The 15,108-nt window shown below is 36.6% G+C and overlaps 1 protein-coding gene across 1 annotated transcript; it reads left to right on the top strand.

Moving 5' to 3' along the window:
• Positions 1-4,400: 4,400 nt before the first annotated feature.
• Positions 4,401-14,622, top strand: EDEM2 (ER degradation enhancing alpha-mannosidase like protein 2). Its single transcript, XM_070939939.1, has 11 exons — positions 4,401-4,579; positions 7,370-7,480; positions 8,632-8,671; positions 8,973-9,078; positions 9,721-9,846; positions 11,119-11,330; positions 11,559-11,700; positions 12,378-12,502; positions 12,913-13,057; positions 13,450-13,571; positions 14,072-14,622. The coding sequence occupies exons 1-11, from the start codon at positions 4,473-4,475 to the stop codon at positions 14,567-14,569; spliced, it is 1,734 nt and encodes a 577-aa protein (XP_070796040.1). The 5' UTR covers positions 4,401-4,472; the 3' UTR covers positions 14,570-14,622.
• Positions 14,623-15,108: the final 486 nt, after the last annotated feature.

Below are 15,108 nucleotides of genomic sequence, written 5' to 3'. Positions count from 1 at the left end.
CACTGAGAGCATATGCACCAAGACAAATTCCTTGTGTGTCCAATCACACTTGGTCAATAAAATTCTATTCTATTCTACTCTATTCTATTCTATTCTATTCTATTCTATTCTATTCTATTCTATTCTATTCTATTCTATTCTATTCTATTCTATTCTATTCTATATTCTATTCTATTCTATTCTAAATCCCCCTGCTATAGGAAAGTGGTTTGAAGAAAACAATGGAAATATAGAAAATAATAAAAGTCAACTGGTGTAGTAAAAAATTCTTGGTGTGATGATACCAGAAAGAGCAAAAAGAGACAGACAGACAGCGCAATTACCTTAAACTTATTTACTTCTTAGTGTTCATAGTAAATACAATTTGGATTCAGTTTCATTAGCATATAAATAAAATGGAAAATCTCACATGGTCATAAAAACGTCCATGGTTTTTGGTAGAGGTAGGATAAATATATAAATACAATATCTACACTTTTGAGATGACCTTTGAAATGGTCTTGTCAAGGGCCATAGATAATGGGCATAGATATTGTAACTAAACAATATCTGGATGCCAGGGCTCTGCAATCCTAAATATGTCTTGGTACCTTTGATATAAGAGAAGAGACATCTGTAACATCACCAGCAGTTGTATGCATGTAAATCCCACAAAGAAAAATGAAGACAATATACATTACTCTTCAAATACCCAATTGTTTAAAATATGGAATGCAACCCATCTACATAGCCAAATCTGAAACAGTACTGTCAAAAGCACCAATCATTTATCCAAAGATTTTATATATATATATGGTAGCTTTCTCAAACTTGATATATTCCAGATAATTTGGATTTCATGAGACCATACTGAATGGGATTTGTACTATGAATAGATCCAATACATCTAAACAGCAGTAGTTGTAAAAACTGAAGGTCAGTAGTGGTCTGTAGTTTATCAGCAGATATAAATTCAAATAATGGTGGCATTTCAGATTCATTATCATCCCAGGACTTAAATTCAACTAATAAAATCAAAGTTTGCTTACTTATTTACTGACCCTCAACTGATTGTCATGCTGCTTCTGATCTTTAGTAAGCAAAACTTTAATAATCAAACTGCAGTTCTTCATACCTACTTGTTACATAAATATCCTTCCCTATGTTGTATAGGGAAGCAGGGACCTGTACTCTTTTGATTTAAAACACTGGAATACAATACACAGTTATCTGCTGCAGTAAAACATGACAGTATATTTAAGCAACCCATTTTTTCTAATTCACACAACGGAGAACTGTAATTTAACTCCACTGTTTGGGTTTGTCCATTCAAGGCTAAAAATGGGGCAGGCTAATTTGTGTTCAAAACCATCAAAAGTGGACCTTATGCCACTTTCATTGCTTTTTTTTTTCACAGCAACCTTTAGAAAAGCCCTTACCTGTGCAACCCAACCCTATTTCTGCTACTCTTAATGCAACATATCTGGAGGCTCCCTTGCCCCACCTGAAAATATCACCTGGTGGATAGCTCTTCAACTTTTTTAGACCATACTCTCTTTGGGTAATTCCCCAGTAGATAAAAAAAAGTTCCAAGTCTGGTAGCAACTTTTCCAACTGATTAATGGTATTTTAAAAATACATTTTTCTGAGCTGCAGCTCAGTTCATCTGACAACCAGCTCCTGTTTTTTTTTTTTAAATTGTCAGAGTTGGAAATTGTCCTTTCCAAGAGTTCTTAGAAACTTTAAATAATGTCACTAAACCATCCTGTAGCCTATAGCTTTTAGATGTGCCTCTTTGGAAAACAAATGTTTGTTAAACAAATTTAAATACAACAATTCTGTCAATTTTTATCATATTTATTTATTTATTCATTCAATTTATATAGCCATTCTCACAAATGTGGCGCAGGTGGCCTACAATGCAATCGTGCTAAACTAACACATCTAGACTGGTGTCTTTCAAATTTGGTTGGCAACTTCAAAATTGTATGGATTTCAATCCCCAGAATTTGCCAGTCAGTTGCCAAGTTTGAAGACAACTGGTTCCAGGGAAAGCAAGGTTATTCTGATTCCACTCAAATTTCAAAGGCTGGCACAGTTACAAACGCCACCCCAGCCCCAGTACAGGAACAAACTACAGTAGAACTAAAACTAGATGTCTATACCTCTTGAAAAAGCGCCTTTGGGAGGAACCGGAAGTGTTGTGGCAATACTGACTGAGAAATAGTGAAGCTCCAATGAGTTTTGCAAAAACCCACTCAGACAAACTGCTGTCGTGGGTCTTCGGACTGGTACCGTCTTGGAGAGATGGGGGAGAAAGAGAGGCGCCTTGGAAGACCAAGAGGAACAGGCAAGTTCCTCGAAAGGTCGGAGGCAGCTCTTTGATCCGGCGGTGGAGGCGGCGGCCATTGATACAGCCGCTACAAGCTGGGGCAACTGGACTAAGAATTTGAGCAGGAGCAGTGATTGAATGGAGTATTGTTACCGGGTGAGTGATTAGCCAACTCACAGGTAAAAAGAAAAAATCTTTTAAGCTTAAAAGAGGTCCCAACCTGAAATAAGCAGCTAATTGGCACTTGGGAATTCAAAGTGAAGAAAAAAAAAACAAAAAGGAACTTTAGCCCTATGGTTAAAATGGTTAAAAGGGAAAAAAAAAAGGACAGTAGAAAGAAAATTAAAGCATTATGTTGATTTAAGGGAATGGTATTAGCAGTAGAAATTGTATGCAAGAAGTAAATTAGAAGAAATATATAGATTATTGTAAAAAGGAATAATTAATTGAAATTAATATACAAAATTGAAATATTAGTAAATGATGTAAGTAAAGATGAAATGAAATGTATGTAACAAGTAAAAAAGAAGAAATATATTGTTTAATGTAAAATAGATCAGCAGATGCAATATGAAAGATAGAATGGTTTATACTTTGTTGTTTGGGGATTTATGGATTGGAGAGAATCATCTGCTGATGATAAAGAAGTGGGTGTTAAGGATTGAAAAAACAAATGTATTAATTGAAGATAAGAAATAAAATTGAAATGTTAGTAAATGATGTAAGTAGGATGAAATGAAATATATATAAGAAGCAAAAAAAGAAGTATATTGTTTAATGTAAAATAGATCAGCAAATGCAATGTGAAAGATAGAATGGTTTATATGTGAAAATAATTGGAAGTAAGATATAAAATTGAAATGCTAGTGAAAGAGAAAAACAATTATTGATGTGGGAATAAGAAATTAGGAATTGAAGAAAATAAGAGGTGGAAAGTTAACTTAGTTAAAAGGTTTTAAGGTAAAATGGAATAAATTGAAATATATTGTTAAGAATTAAAAAATATAATGGGAATTTTGAGAAATACATTCAATAAAAATCTGGGATGCCTGGACACCATAGTGAAAAATACTGCATTGAAAATGAATGCAGCAATTAAGAGAGATGGAGAGATGGAAAGGAGTAGGGAGAAAGAAGGAAGGGAGAAGGTGAGAGAGGAATAGAAGAAAGGGAAGAGGAGAGGAAGAAAGGGAGGGGAAATAAGAGTAGGAGTGAAGGTTAGATAGGGAGGAAGAAACGAGGAGGGGGAGAAAGGAAGGGGAAGTAGAGAAGAAGTAGGAGAGGAGGGAAGAAGGTAGGAAGGATAAAAGAAGGGAGAGGAAAGAGAAGAGAAAAAGAAAGATTGCTGAAAAAAAAAAGATGAAATGGAAGAAAGGCAACCCCGAACATGTTTAAATGTACTAGGATAAAGAATGAATTATCAAAGAATTAAAAGAGAATATATATGACTAAAAATGGAGAAATTAGAACTGGAGGGCGAAAGAAGATGTTGTTTATATAAATAAGCATAGAAATATTAAGATATGATTAAAAATATGAAAGAAGAATCTTTTGGCAGAAATTGTAACTAAGTAAAATGTATTTGGATATGATCAGTTGTATAAGATATGCTCTGGCCAATAGTTCATAAAATATTTGGGGGGTGAGGGGAAAAAAACTAATAAAACTTGATTCAAAAAAAGAAAAGCACCTTTGGGACAACTGAAACGAAATTACCAATAAAGGAGAGTATCTGTAGCTCAGGGTTGAAATGTGGGGTCCTTGGTGCTCTCTGAGCTTGCTCTGTTGTCTTGCAGACGTTTCATTAGCCAAACTAGGTAACGTTATCAGTGATGTTATCAGTGCTACCTAGTTTGGGTAATGAAAGAACTGCAAGAAAACAAAGCAAAGCTCAGAAAGCACCCTGAAACGAAGCAGCTGGAGTCCAACGCCTCTCGCGCAGCCGCATTGCCGGAGTAACAGAACAGCCAATCCCTTCATCCTACGTCGTCACTAACGCCAGCACGGACTACGCCGGTGCTCCTGATTGGAGCGTGGAAAAAAAAAAGAGCTGGGGGGTGTGGCCAGGGACGGAGGCGGAACCCGGAAGTGAGTGCTCGGTCGCTCTCTAGATGGCTGCGGAGCGGTGTATTCGGAAGGCTCGGTAGCGAACGCTTCGTAGATGCTGCGCTCACTCCACTCGCTGGGCTGGTTCTTGTTGTGGGTGCTGCACTTGTCTGGGCAACCCTCCCTTGCCGCCGGGAAAGAGGTCGACGTCAATTATTATAGGTGAGCCGGACGCGGGGGTCTTGGGTTCAGGAGCTCTGCTTCCCCATCGTCCCGAAGAAAGCGAGGCGCGCAGCGGGTCCCCCAGAGTTATCCTTTCCTCGGCTTTAAGGGCAGGTCTCGTAAAGTTCCTCGGCTCCTCTGTTGAAGGGCAAAAATGAAGGACCTGCTGAACTTCCACTTGTGCAAATTCCCCCGTTGTTTCTCTGAAGTTGCCAAGAAAGGTGTGCGAGCGCCCTTACAGAGGGAATGAAATCAGTATTACAAAGAGGGGGGTGGGCCGTTCATTCATTCTAATAGAAAAATGACGACACAAAAGCCTTTTTAAAACAACTGGGGAAAAGATAGTCTTTTTAGATAGTCAACCAGGTGGAGATTACTAGAAAGAAAAAAAAAATCCCCGTCTCTCATATGGTAGTTTGCAGGAGGCTTACAAGTGCCAGGAAAGGAAGCTGGTCATACTGCTGCTATTCTGTTAAAACTTTTTTTTGTTTTTTGCCTGAAATCTAATTTTGTCTTCTGAAACTTAATATCTAGAATTACATTGCCTTCTGGCAGGATACTGACGGAGACTTTAAGGTTTACAAATTAAAAATTGGAGTAAAAATTAAGAAAGGAAAAAAAGAGAAAGAGGAGAAAAGATATAATACAGATAGTCTTTGACTTACAACAGTTCATTTAGAGACCAAAGTTACAACGGCACTGAAAAAATTGTGACTTTTGACCGTTCTTCACACTTACGTCCATTACAGCATCCCCCGTGGTCATGTGATCAAAATTCAGATGCTTGGCTACTAGTTCATGTTTATGACAATTGCAGTGTCCTGGGGTCATGTGATCACCTTTTGCAACCTTCTGACAAGCAAAGGAATCCAGATTCACTTCATTAACTTACCAAATGCAATAATTCCCTTAACAACTGTGGCAAGAAAAGTTGTAAAATTGGCCAAAACTTCACTCAACAAATATTTCACTTAGCAACATTTTGGGCTCAGTTTTGGTTGTAATTCAAGGACTACCTGTAATGCTAAGATTCTATTATATCGTAAAATGTTTTCCTATCTGATGGGCAAAGCTTATTTTTCCTTGCTGGTTAAAAGCATGTTTTGCTTTAAAATGGGCAAGTAAGTTATCTCACCAACTTGAGTAATTCATGACAGGGTTACTAGATAGGAACTTCAAAAATTCATACAACTAACACATGGCAACTAAGAGATACAGATAATTGTAACTTTTGCTTCCATCCAGCAGCCCATATCTGATATTTCATGATACAGGAAGATCAGATCTCTGTGATGAGGGAATCTTAACTGTGGGACTCATTCCCAAGAGAAGCGTAGCTATTCCCCTTGTGGAATTTTAAATGACAAAAACATGTTTGTTCATGCAGGCCTTTGAGAGATAATTTGCCCACAGTATTTTTTTTTCTGCTTAAAAATGTCCTTAGAATTTTTTTCTAATTCAGTGATTTAATATTGAAATTATGTTATTAAGTTAAATGTTTCCTGTAATAAAATTGGTATTTGGGGGAGAAAGATTGGTATATAAAATAGCAATAGCACTTAGACTTACATACCGCTTCACAGTGCTTTACAGCCCTCTCTAAGCGGTTTTACAGAGTCAGCATATTGCCCCCAATAATCTGGGTCCTCATTTTACCCACCTCAGAAGGATGGAAGTCTGAATCAACCTGGAACCTGCTGAGATTCGATCTGCCAAACTGCTGGCATCAGGTGATCAGCAGAAGTAGCCTGCAGTACTGCACACTAACTACTGCACCACCGGGGCTCTTAAATAATAATATTTTTAAAAATAATTATGTTTACTATGTAAACCTATATAACTATCCATCTATCAATAGACGGCAATATACATTCAATAAATAAATAAAATAAATAGGAACTCTTATAATATTAAGCTAATGTTTAGTTCAATGACAAATGCATTCCTTTTTGTTACCCTATAATCCCGGTTCTTTCTACTGAACCAGAGTTGCTTTTGGTTAGGAAATAGATGTTGGTAACTGCTTGGTTTCTGGCTCATGAATGGAGTTAGGTTATTTTCATTTTTGCCACATCCAAGTGACCACTGTTTTATACATACATCTTGCAGCAAACGCTATTTTAAAAGTTGAATTCATTCTAGGAGAAGCTTAATCAGGGGTACTTACTACATCAACCATGTTGTTTTAAATCAAATTATTCCTACTGAGTCTCTGTTATAATTTGTTGACTAAGCAGTTAAGGTGCATTAAATGTAACAATGTTAAAAAATGAATGAAATTGTTAATTTAAAAGATGTCATATAGCAGAAATATTTCATCCTGTCTAATCCCTTGTATGCATTCCAATACATGTATCAATTTGCACGGTGATTGTATTTTTATTGTAATATATCAAATGAAGCGATAACTTGCATAAATCTATAAAGAGGGCTTGTAACTCCTCTTTGGGCTTCTTTCTCTTCCACTTCCAGTAGCAATCCTCTCAACAACCCATTTTGTGTGAGAATTGTGTCGGAATCTCTGATTTAAATGTAGTCCTGAAAAATTCTTCATTACCCTTAGCTTTGTGATATGAAAATGAGATGATGAGGAATAGCAATGTTTGAAACACTGTTACATACAATATAGCTTTTATGCTGTGCATTTAAGGTGATAGACTTTTATATTTGAATTGGTCTTTAAGTATGAAGTCTTTAGAAACGCTGAAAGCATGCTAGCGTTTTGAGGGAAAATAATGTTTTGTATTAATCATGTTCAGTAAGGTTACAATTATATCTTTTCTTCCTTAGAGACCGAGTCAAATCCATGTTTTATCATGCTTATGATAACTATCTGGTAAATGCCTTTCCCTATGATGAGCTGCGTCCTTTGACATGTGATGGGCAGGACACCTGGGGAAGGTACTGGGAAATCAATATCATTGATCACTTATGAAATTTTGAAGTAGCAGCTTGCTACAGAATATCTCAATTTGCTAGGACAGGGTCTATAATTTTGTCAAGCGAAAGGGCATATTTACTTTTAAATTGCATGCATGTTAAATTAAGTAATTTCATTTGTCTAATCATTTTCCTTTGTGGGGGCCATAGATGGTTCTCAGGCTATATACCTATACAAAAGAAATTGGAGCTTGTGGCAGAGGAAACAACATAGTCACATCTTCTCAGAGAAAATTTAGACTAGCCTTTCTCAACCTGGACCGATTTATAGATTTCAGTTCCAAAGGTTTTTAGTAACAACCATGTTGCCTGCAGAATCTTGAAAGTCAAAGTTCCCACACCTAGAAAACATCTAGGTTAGGGGAAGCTGATATTAAGTCACAAACCACATAGAATTGCAATGAAAACAAGAGAACATCTCATTAATAGTAGTTGTATAGCTTCAGCTATGAAAAGCTACTCTGGAATGGATTAGAAACACCCAGGTTTAAATCTACCCTCAGCCATGGAAGTTTACTGGTTGACTTTGCCATTCACTCTCTCAGGCTAACCTCCCTCAGAGGATATTTGGGGGAAAATTGGAGACCCTATTACATATGCCCTTTCTATAGGATTACACAGGGTTCTGAAAGAAAGATGGTATATAAATCCAGTAAAGCAGAAGCAGCCTGGGTGGCTGAGATAATCTGTGACTATGACACAGAACAACATTCATTATGTAAAGACCTTTTAATCCTGTCATGGACACCCAAGTGTCCAAGCCAGTTATTCCAGCTTTTATGTGCAGTGAACCTGTAGTATTTGTTTATAATATGAGTCTACCTGTAATGCATTGACAGGTGTATTAACAACAACTTCAAGTGTATACTTTCATACATGAATGTTATTTGTAAAAATATATTTTTATTGTGAGGTAACCTCAGAAATGGCTCTATGATTTCTTATTTGGAAAGTTGAGCATATCAAAACTGTTTAAAATTTATTCATGCAACAACATGTGGATTTTTTCTGACATAGTTAAGATTAAAATGTGTGTGTATCATGTTACTTATAGTTGACATGTCCCCTTCCCTCATGCCATTGGGTTTTTTTTCTCATGGTTTCTTTTTCAGTTTTTCTCTCACATTGATTGATGCCCTGGATACACTGCTAGTAAGTATTGATAATAACTTCATTTTTCATTCATTCATTTTCTATACATATCCTTAGATAGCAAAGGATAGCCTTTGTTCTCCATGCTTGTTGTTTCTGTTTCTCCATTTCGGAGATTAAGAATGATACACTTTCCATACATCTTGATGGTTCGTGTCTTGAAAGCACGAAGGAGTTAGCTGTCACATTCAATCCCTGACTATGAAAAGACGGATTATGGCTGTGCAGTGTTGTGTATCTTGTAATGTTTTCTTCTCATCCTTTAATAAGATTATGTCTTACAAATCATTTTTTTTTCCAGATTTTGGGGAATGTCTCTGAATTCCAGAGAGTTGTTAGTGTGTTGCAGGAGGGCATAAATTTTGATATTGATGTAAATGCTTCTGTCTTTGAAACCAATATCAGAGGTGAGTTGGCAAAGAATCTTGCAAAATAATATGGATTATCTCTGATTTGCAATATAGATTCTAAAAGAAGATTCTAAAACTTCCCTAACTAATAAGAGCACAGTTTTCATTGCCTACCATAAAAGGCATCCAGCAGCCTTCTCAAACTTGGTGGCTATCAGATATTTTAGATTCAATTTCCATAATCGTTAGCCAGCACAGCTATTGGATTATGGGAGAAAAATTCCAGCACATATGGAGGATACCAAGTTAGAGAAGGAGGCTTGTTAGAAATCTTTAGAAATCTAAACTAGTAAATTGCTTTTACCTTTGTCTGATTTTTCAAAATGCTTGTTCTTCATTTATGGCTTTTGAATAAGCATAATAAAATCTCAGCTTTTTTATTAAAAACTTTCTTTGTAGTGATCAAAGGAAAAATTGTTGCGGAGTTAAAAGTGATAGCATCACCTCAGAAAAGTAGAATTGAATGCCTTGCTCTTCTATCTTTATTGAAAAGCAACGGACATTTGCAGGCCTCACTACCTCTTTGGTTCATTTGAATATGCCATGACAAAACTGAAAGTCAGCTGTGTGTATATCCTTTGTCCTTGACACAATCCACTGCTTGTGGATTGTTCCAACAACCTTGATCTTTATTTGTAGTGGTTGGCGGCCTCTTATCTGCTCATTTGCTGTCAAAGAAGGCTGGTGTTAAAGTAGAAACAGGATGGCCATGTTCTGGCCCCCTCTTAAGGATGGCAGAGGATGCTGCTCGAAAACTTTTGCCAGGTGAGCATTCTTGCTGAAGCTTATCATTTCTTGTGTTGTTTATCCCACCTACCCACCCCACCCCAATAATAGGCTACATGCTAGATGAATAGAATAGAGTTGTGAGTAACACATACCAGAAAGTCCTAAATAGTTCACTGGATGCCAAATAGAAAGAAATGGCCATCTTATCGTTTGAAAATCAAGAGTTGTGGCCCTCGGTATACTGGAAAAAGTTACTAAAAGTTGCCATGGACTGCTATGTTTATAAATGGGTTAAATAGCTGTACAGTAGGTATTGCATAACAGATCTGTTCTTTCAGTCCTGCTATAGAGCAGCTCTATAATGGTGATAAAAAGTATCAATCACCTAAAGCAGGATGGGCAACTCGTCAGCTTCATCCAAACCCAGACAAAGCTAAGCTTGGTGGAAACTGGGTCAAGATAATAGCATTCTTACTTTGTAGTTAAATAACTTTCCAATAAGGGGATAAAAAAAATCTCCTTGCCTCTCCAGTGATCTTAGATTGCACCATAGTAGCACTTAAAGTGATGAATAAATACATGTGTTAATTTTGGAGGAAAATAGTTATCCCCACATACACACCACCACCACATTGTGTGAATATTTTACATTTAATTCATCTGATTTGTTGGCGGAAACTAAAACTTGCCTTGGGGTTTTTTTTTTTTTGTTTTTTGTTTTTGGTGAAAGCAAGGGCCTACTGTATTTTTCAGAGTATAAGACACACTTTTTCCCCCCCTAAAGGAGGGTGAAAATTTAGGTGTATCTTATACACCAAATGTAGCCCTGCCCACCCGCCGGACCCCCCCCCCCTTCTGTCTCCGTGCCCTCTCAAATGGAGCTTTAGGAGGCTGCAAATGCAGCCTCTCAAACAGCCTCCGTTTGAGAGGCTGCCTTTGGAAAGAGAAGCTCCTTTGCCAATGGAGCATTTGGAGCCTGCAAATGCAGCCTCTCAAATGGAGAGCCTCTCAAGCAGAACTTTTTTTTCTTATTTTCCTCCTCCCAAAATAAGGTACATCTTATATTCCGGAACGTCTTATACTCCGAAAAGTACATACCAGAAACAGATTATTTGGCTTCTATATCTGTGAAAACATAGAGTGCATGTTGCCTTGATTAATAGCAGCCTGTATATTTTGGGCCAATATATTGGCTTTATAAAATATATTGTGGTACATTTAATTCTGTCATAGGGTAGAAAGTTGGCCTTGATAATACCTTTCCAAGCCCTGTAAATATTTAATAATATTCAAAACTGTGTTTTAAAGCCTTTCAGACCCCAACCGGAATGCCATATGGAACAGTGAATTTACTACATGGAGTAAATCCAGGAGAAACACCAGTTACTTGTACTGCTGGGATTGGTACATTTATAGTGGAATTTGCTACTTTAAGTTATCTTACAGGGGACACAGTATTTGAAGATGTTGCCAGAAGGGCTCTTAAGACCCTCTGGAAAAATCGTTCTGATATTGGCTTGGTGAGTAACCCAAACTGAAGATTCTAAACCAAGATTTAATTCTTAAGAATTACAATGGCACAATGAAAATGCTGTTTAAAGGGCTACAAGTGAATTATTTGTATTGCATATTAGATACTATTTTTTTAAGCTTGCATTGATTAGCAAAACACAACTTTGCTGAATGGAAAGAAATGCAAGGCCATGTTAATCTTACCCAAACCTTTAATAACTGAGTTTTTCCTTCAGGTAGGTAATCACATTGATGTGATTACTGCCAAATGGGTAGCCCAGGATGCTGGGATTGGAGCAGGAGTAGATTCCTACTTTGAATACCTTGTTAAAGGGGCCATTCTGCTGCAGGATGAGGAGCTGATGTCCATGTTTCTAGGTGAGTTCCTATGGTTATGTGATATGCACTTCAAGTTATTTTTAGTGCAATACATTTACTATGGAATAAGAAACCAAAGACAAAACTTATAGGAAAAGAATATGTTTCTCATTATTCCTTACTCAGTCATTATGTCTTCTCCTTCAGTCACTCTTCCACTATTTCCAATTATTGGCCATCTAAGTCTTTTAAACATTCAGTGTAAACATTCTGCCTTAGCCTCTTGCAAGATACCTTCGCTAAGATTTATGTACATAAACTTCAGTGAGACAAATAGTTACATTCACTATATAACTGTACTTAACCCAATCTTCCTTACATATATCAACTTTAAAGATATTTTACATTTTGTCCTCTCCTTCCTGGAATAGCATCTGTCTTGAAAATTTCTGGTTAGTGAGCAGATTTTATACTAATTTTGGACCCTCTTTATGCTACTGTTCTTTTGTTTAAACATAAAAGGAAGATTGCACATTAAATATTTAATGTATATTCCATTTTATCATAAGATACATTGAAAAGATGTATAATAAAATATTTATTTATTAAATGTTTCTAGAAATTCAAATAGAAATTAGAATATGTATGAATAGAGAATACGAACGTTTTCACTTCTGAAACTTAATTTTAGAATTACCCAATAGTTGTCATTGGTTTTACCTTTCCTTTCACTCTAGATTATAACAAAGCTATAAAAAACTACACAAAATTTGATGATTGGTATCTGTGGGTTCAAATGTACAAAGGAACTGTCTCAATGCCAGTTTTTCAATCTTTGGAGGCTTACTGGCCTGGTTTACAGGTAACAATTGCTCTAAATTTCATTAGCATAGTTAAAATATATGCGTATAATTTTTTACTAGAGTAAATGTCTAATGCTGTAGATTGTGTTCTAAATATAAATTGAATAATCTCATTTTAAAAATAAATATTAAGTATAATTTTAATTTTACAATTATAATGCAGATGTCTGTTGCCTTTCTACCAAACTGCCCTGTTTTTCTCATGAAGAATCCAGTGGAAGTATTCTTGAATAGAAATAAAATATTTTTTAAAAAGCTGTTAAACGCAAATATCTAAGTATGTCTTTCGACAGTTTTTTAAAATCCTAATTTGCTTTCTAACGCCATCGTTCATAATCTCGGGAGATCATAATGTGTAGTTGTTTTATTTGCTAAAGGAAAAAAAATATTACATATTTGTTTTTCCCAGAGCCTTATTGGAGACATAGATAGTGCAATGCGAACATTTCTCAATTATTACACTGTTTGGAAGCAGTTTGGTGGGCTGCCTGAATTCTACAATATCCCTCAGGGCTACACAGTGGAAAAACGTGAGGGATACCCCCTTCGACCTGGTAAATATGAACATATTAGAAATACATTCTCTTACACTAAAATGGCAAGTCTTTCTCAAAGTAGCCTCAACTTCTTGGTGTCAATGTGGCCATTTTTGGTAGCAATGTAAAAATCCTTTACAAGTAACTCAAAGCAGCAAATGTACATGATACTGGTCCTCATCCTATTTTCCCCACAAAAACAATTCTATGAGGTGAGTTGGTCTGAGAAAGACTAACTACCCCAAAGTCACCCAACCAGCTTTCATGCCTCTAAGGCAGTACTAGAACTCACAATCTCTTGGTTTCTAGGCCAGCACTTTAACCACCATACCAAACTGGCTATTATATTTGTTACATTCAGTACATATTCAGGAAAGTAACTTTCATTTCTTTTGTCTGTGGCTTTGCAGAACTAATAGAGAGTGCAATGTATCTGTATCGAGCTACACAAGATCCAACACTTTTAGAGCTGGGCAGAGATGTGGTGGAGTCGATAGAAAAAATCAGCAAAGTTGAATGTGGCTTTGCAACAGTTAAGTATTTCTTCCAAATTTTTTTTGTAGGGTGGGAATATTGGGGGTCAGTTTATTCCTTACAAGTCTTCTTGTTACCAGCAAAAGCATCTTCTTATTTTTTCTATAGTACATAAGCAATTTGAATTCTGATTCTACTGTAGAGGTACCAGAATTGCCCCAGAAAATTGCCATTAATCTAGGTGTGCTATTCAGCAGGTTCTGACAGGTTCTGGACAACCGGTATCAGAAATTTTGAGTAGTTTGGAGAACTGGCAAATACCACCTCTGGTTGGCCCCAGAGTGGGGTGGGAATGGAGATTTTGCAATATCCTTCCCCCAGGAGTGGGGTGGGGATGGAGATTTTGCAGTGTCCTTCCTCTGCCACACCCACCAAGCCACGCCCACAGAACTAGTAGTAAAAAAATTTGAATTCCACCACTGGCTTCAATCAATTGTTAGTGCTATATGGCAAGTTTTCACATCTCAACATAACCACTTCTTTGCTTTTATTTTTAAGATCAAAGACCTAAGAGATCACAGATTAGATAACCGTATGGAGTCCTTCTTCTTGGCTGAAACAGTGAAATATCTGTATCTACTGTTTGACCGTGACAACTTCATTCATAACAATGGATCATCCTTTGATGTCTTACCGACACCATATGGAGAATGCATTCTTGATGCTGGGGGATATATTTTCAACACAGAAGCCCATCCTATAGATCCTGCTGCCCTGCACTGTTGCCGGAACCAAAAAGAAGAACAATGGGAGGTTGAAAACTTAATGAGGGAATTCTATTCTTTGAATAAGAGTAAGAAGTTTACTTTCACAAGAACTTCAGATAAAATGGGAAAAAGACAAAAAGATTCTACTGATTTTTCCTCTGAAGATTACAAGAGACAAGCAGGCTCAGACCGGAAAGAAAAAAGGATGGTCCCATTACTGAGCTGCCCCAGTCAATCATTCAACTCAAAACTAGCTGTTATGGGACAGGTTTTCTTTGACAATGCATGATTTCTTTTCTGAAATTCAAATGTGTTGAAATCAGTAAACGTGAATTTTATTTGCATTTTGGTCACTGTTTCTCTGGGAATACACAACATCATGCCACAGGAATCTAGTTTCTCAAAGCAGGATACATTTTGTTGACGTGGGTCCACTTTGGAAAGCAAAAGTATTTGAAAATGAAAAATTAGTTAAAGTATTTTCTGATTTTACCCTGATTCCTCCTGCATTCCTAGTTTTTAATATTTTTCTAAACCAAGGGAAATAAAAGACAAAGATGTCTGGGTTATTGGTAGTGCTGCAAGGTAAGCACTGTGATGGTGTTGTTTAAACATTTATCCTGGGCTGCTTCAATAAGATTTGAGGAATGATAGCAAGGGTGTTCTTTCAGTCAGTTATGGATCTGTAGAAATTCTCAGTCATCCAGGTCATGGTTGTCCCAAAGATGCTTTTTCAGAAGGCAACTGGACTTTGTTTTTTTCTTTTGAAGATGTTTCACTTCTCATCCAAGAAGCTTCTTCAGCTTTGACAGGATAATGGGGAATGGA

Source organism: Pituophis catenifer, unplaced genomic scaffold (assembly GCF_029215685.1).
Source record: "Pituophis catenifer annectens isolate HBS135680 unplaced genomic scaffold, rPitCat1.0.hap2 SCAF_3, whole genome shotgun sequence".
NCBI classification, from domain to species: Eukaryota; Metazoa; Chordata; class Lepidosauria; order Squamata; family Colubridae; genus Pituophis; species Pituophis catenifer.
Note: the sequence above shows the minus strand (reverse complement) of the source record. Positions and strands in the feature narration are given on the sequence as shown.

Bases quoted from the DNA above. Each gene is read 5' to 3' on its own strand.
- EDEM2 (XM_070939939.1), top strand. From the start codon at position 4,473: ATGCTGCGCTCACTCCACTCGCTGGGCTGGTTCTTGTTGTGGGTGCTG. The intron at 9,847-11,118 runs GTGAGCATTCTT...TGTGTTTTAAAG, and splicing joins TGCTCGAAAACTTTTGCCAG to CCTTTCAGACCCCAACCGGA. The intron at 11,701-12,377 runs GTGAGTTCCTAT...CTTTCACTCTAG, and splicing joins GCTGATGTCCATGTTTCTAG to ATTATAACAAAGCTATAAAA.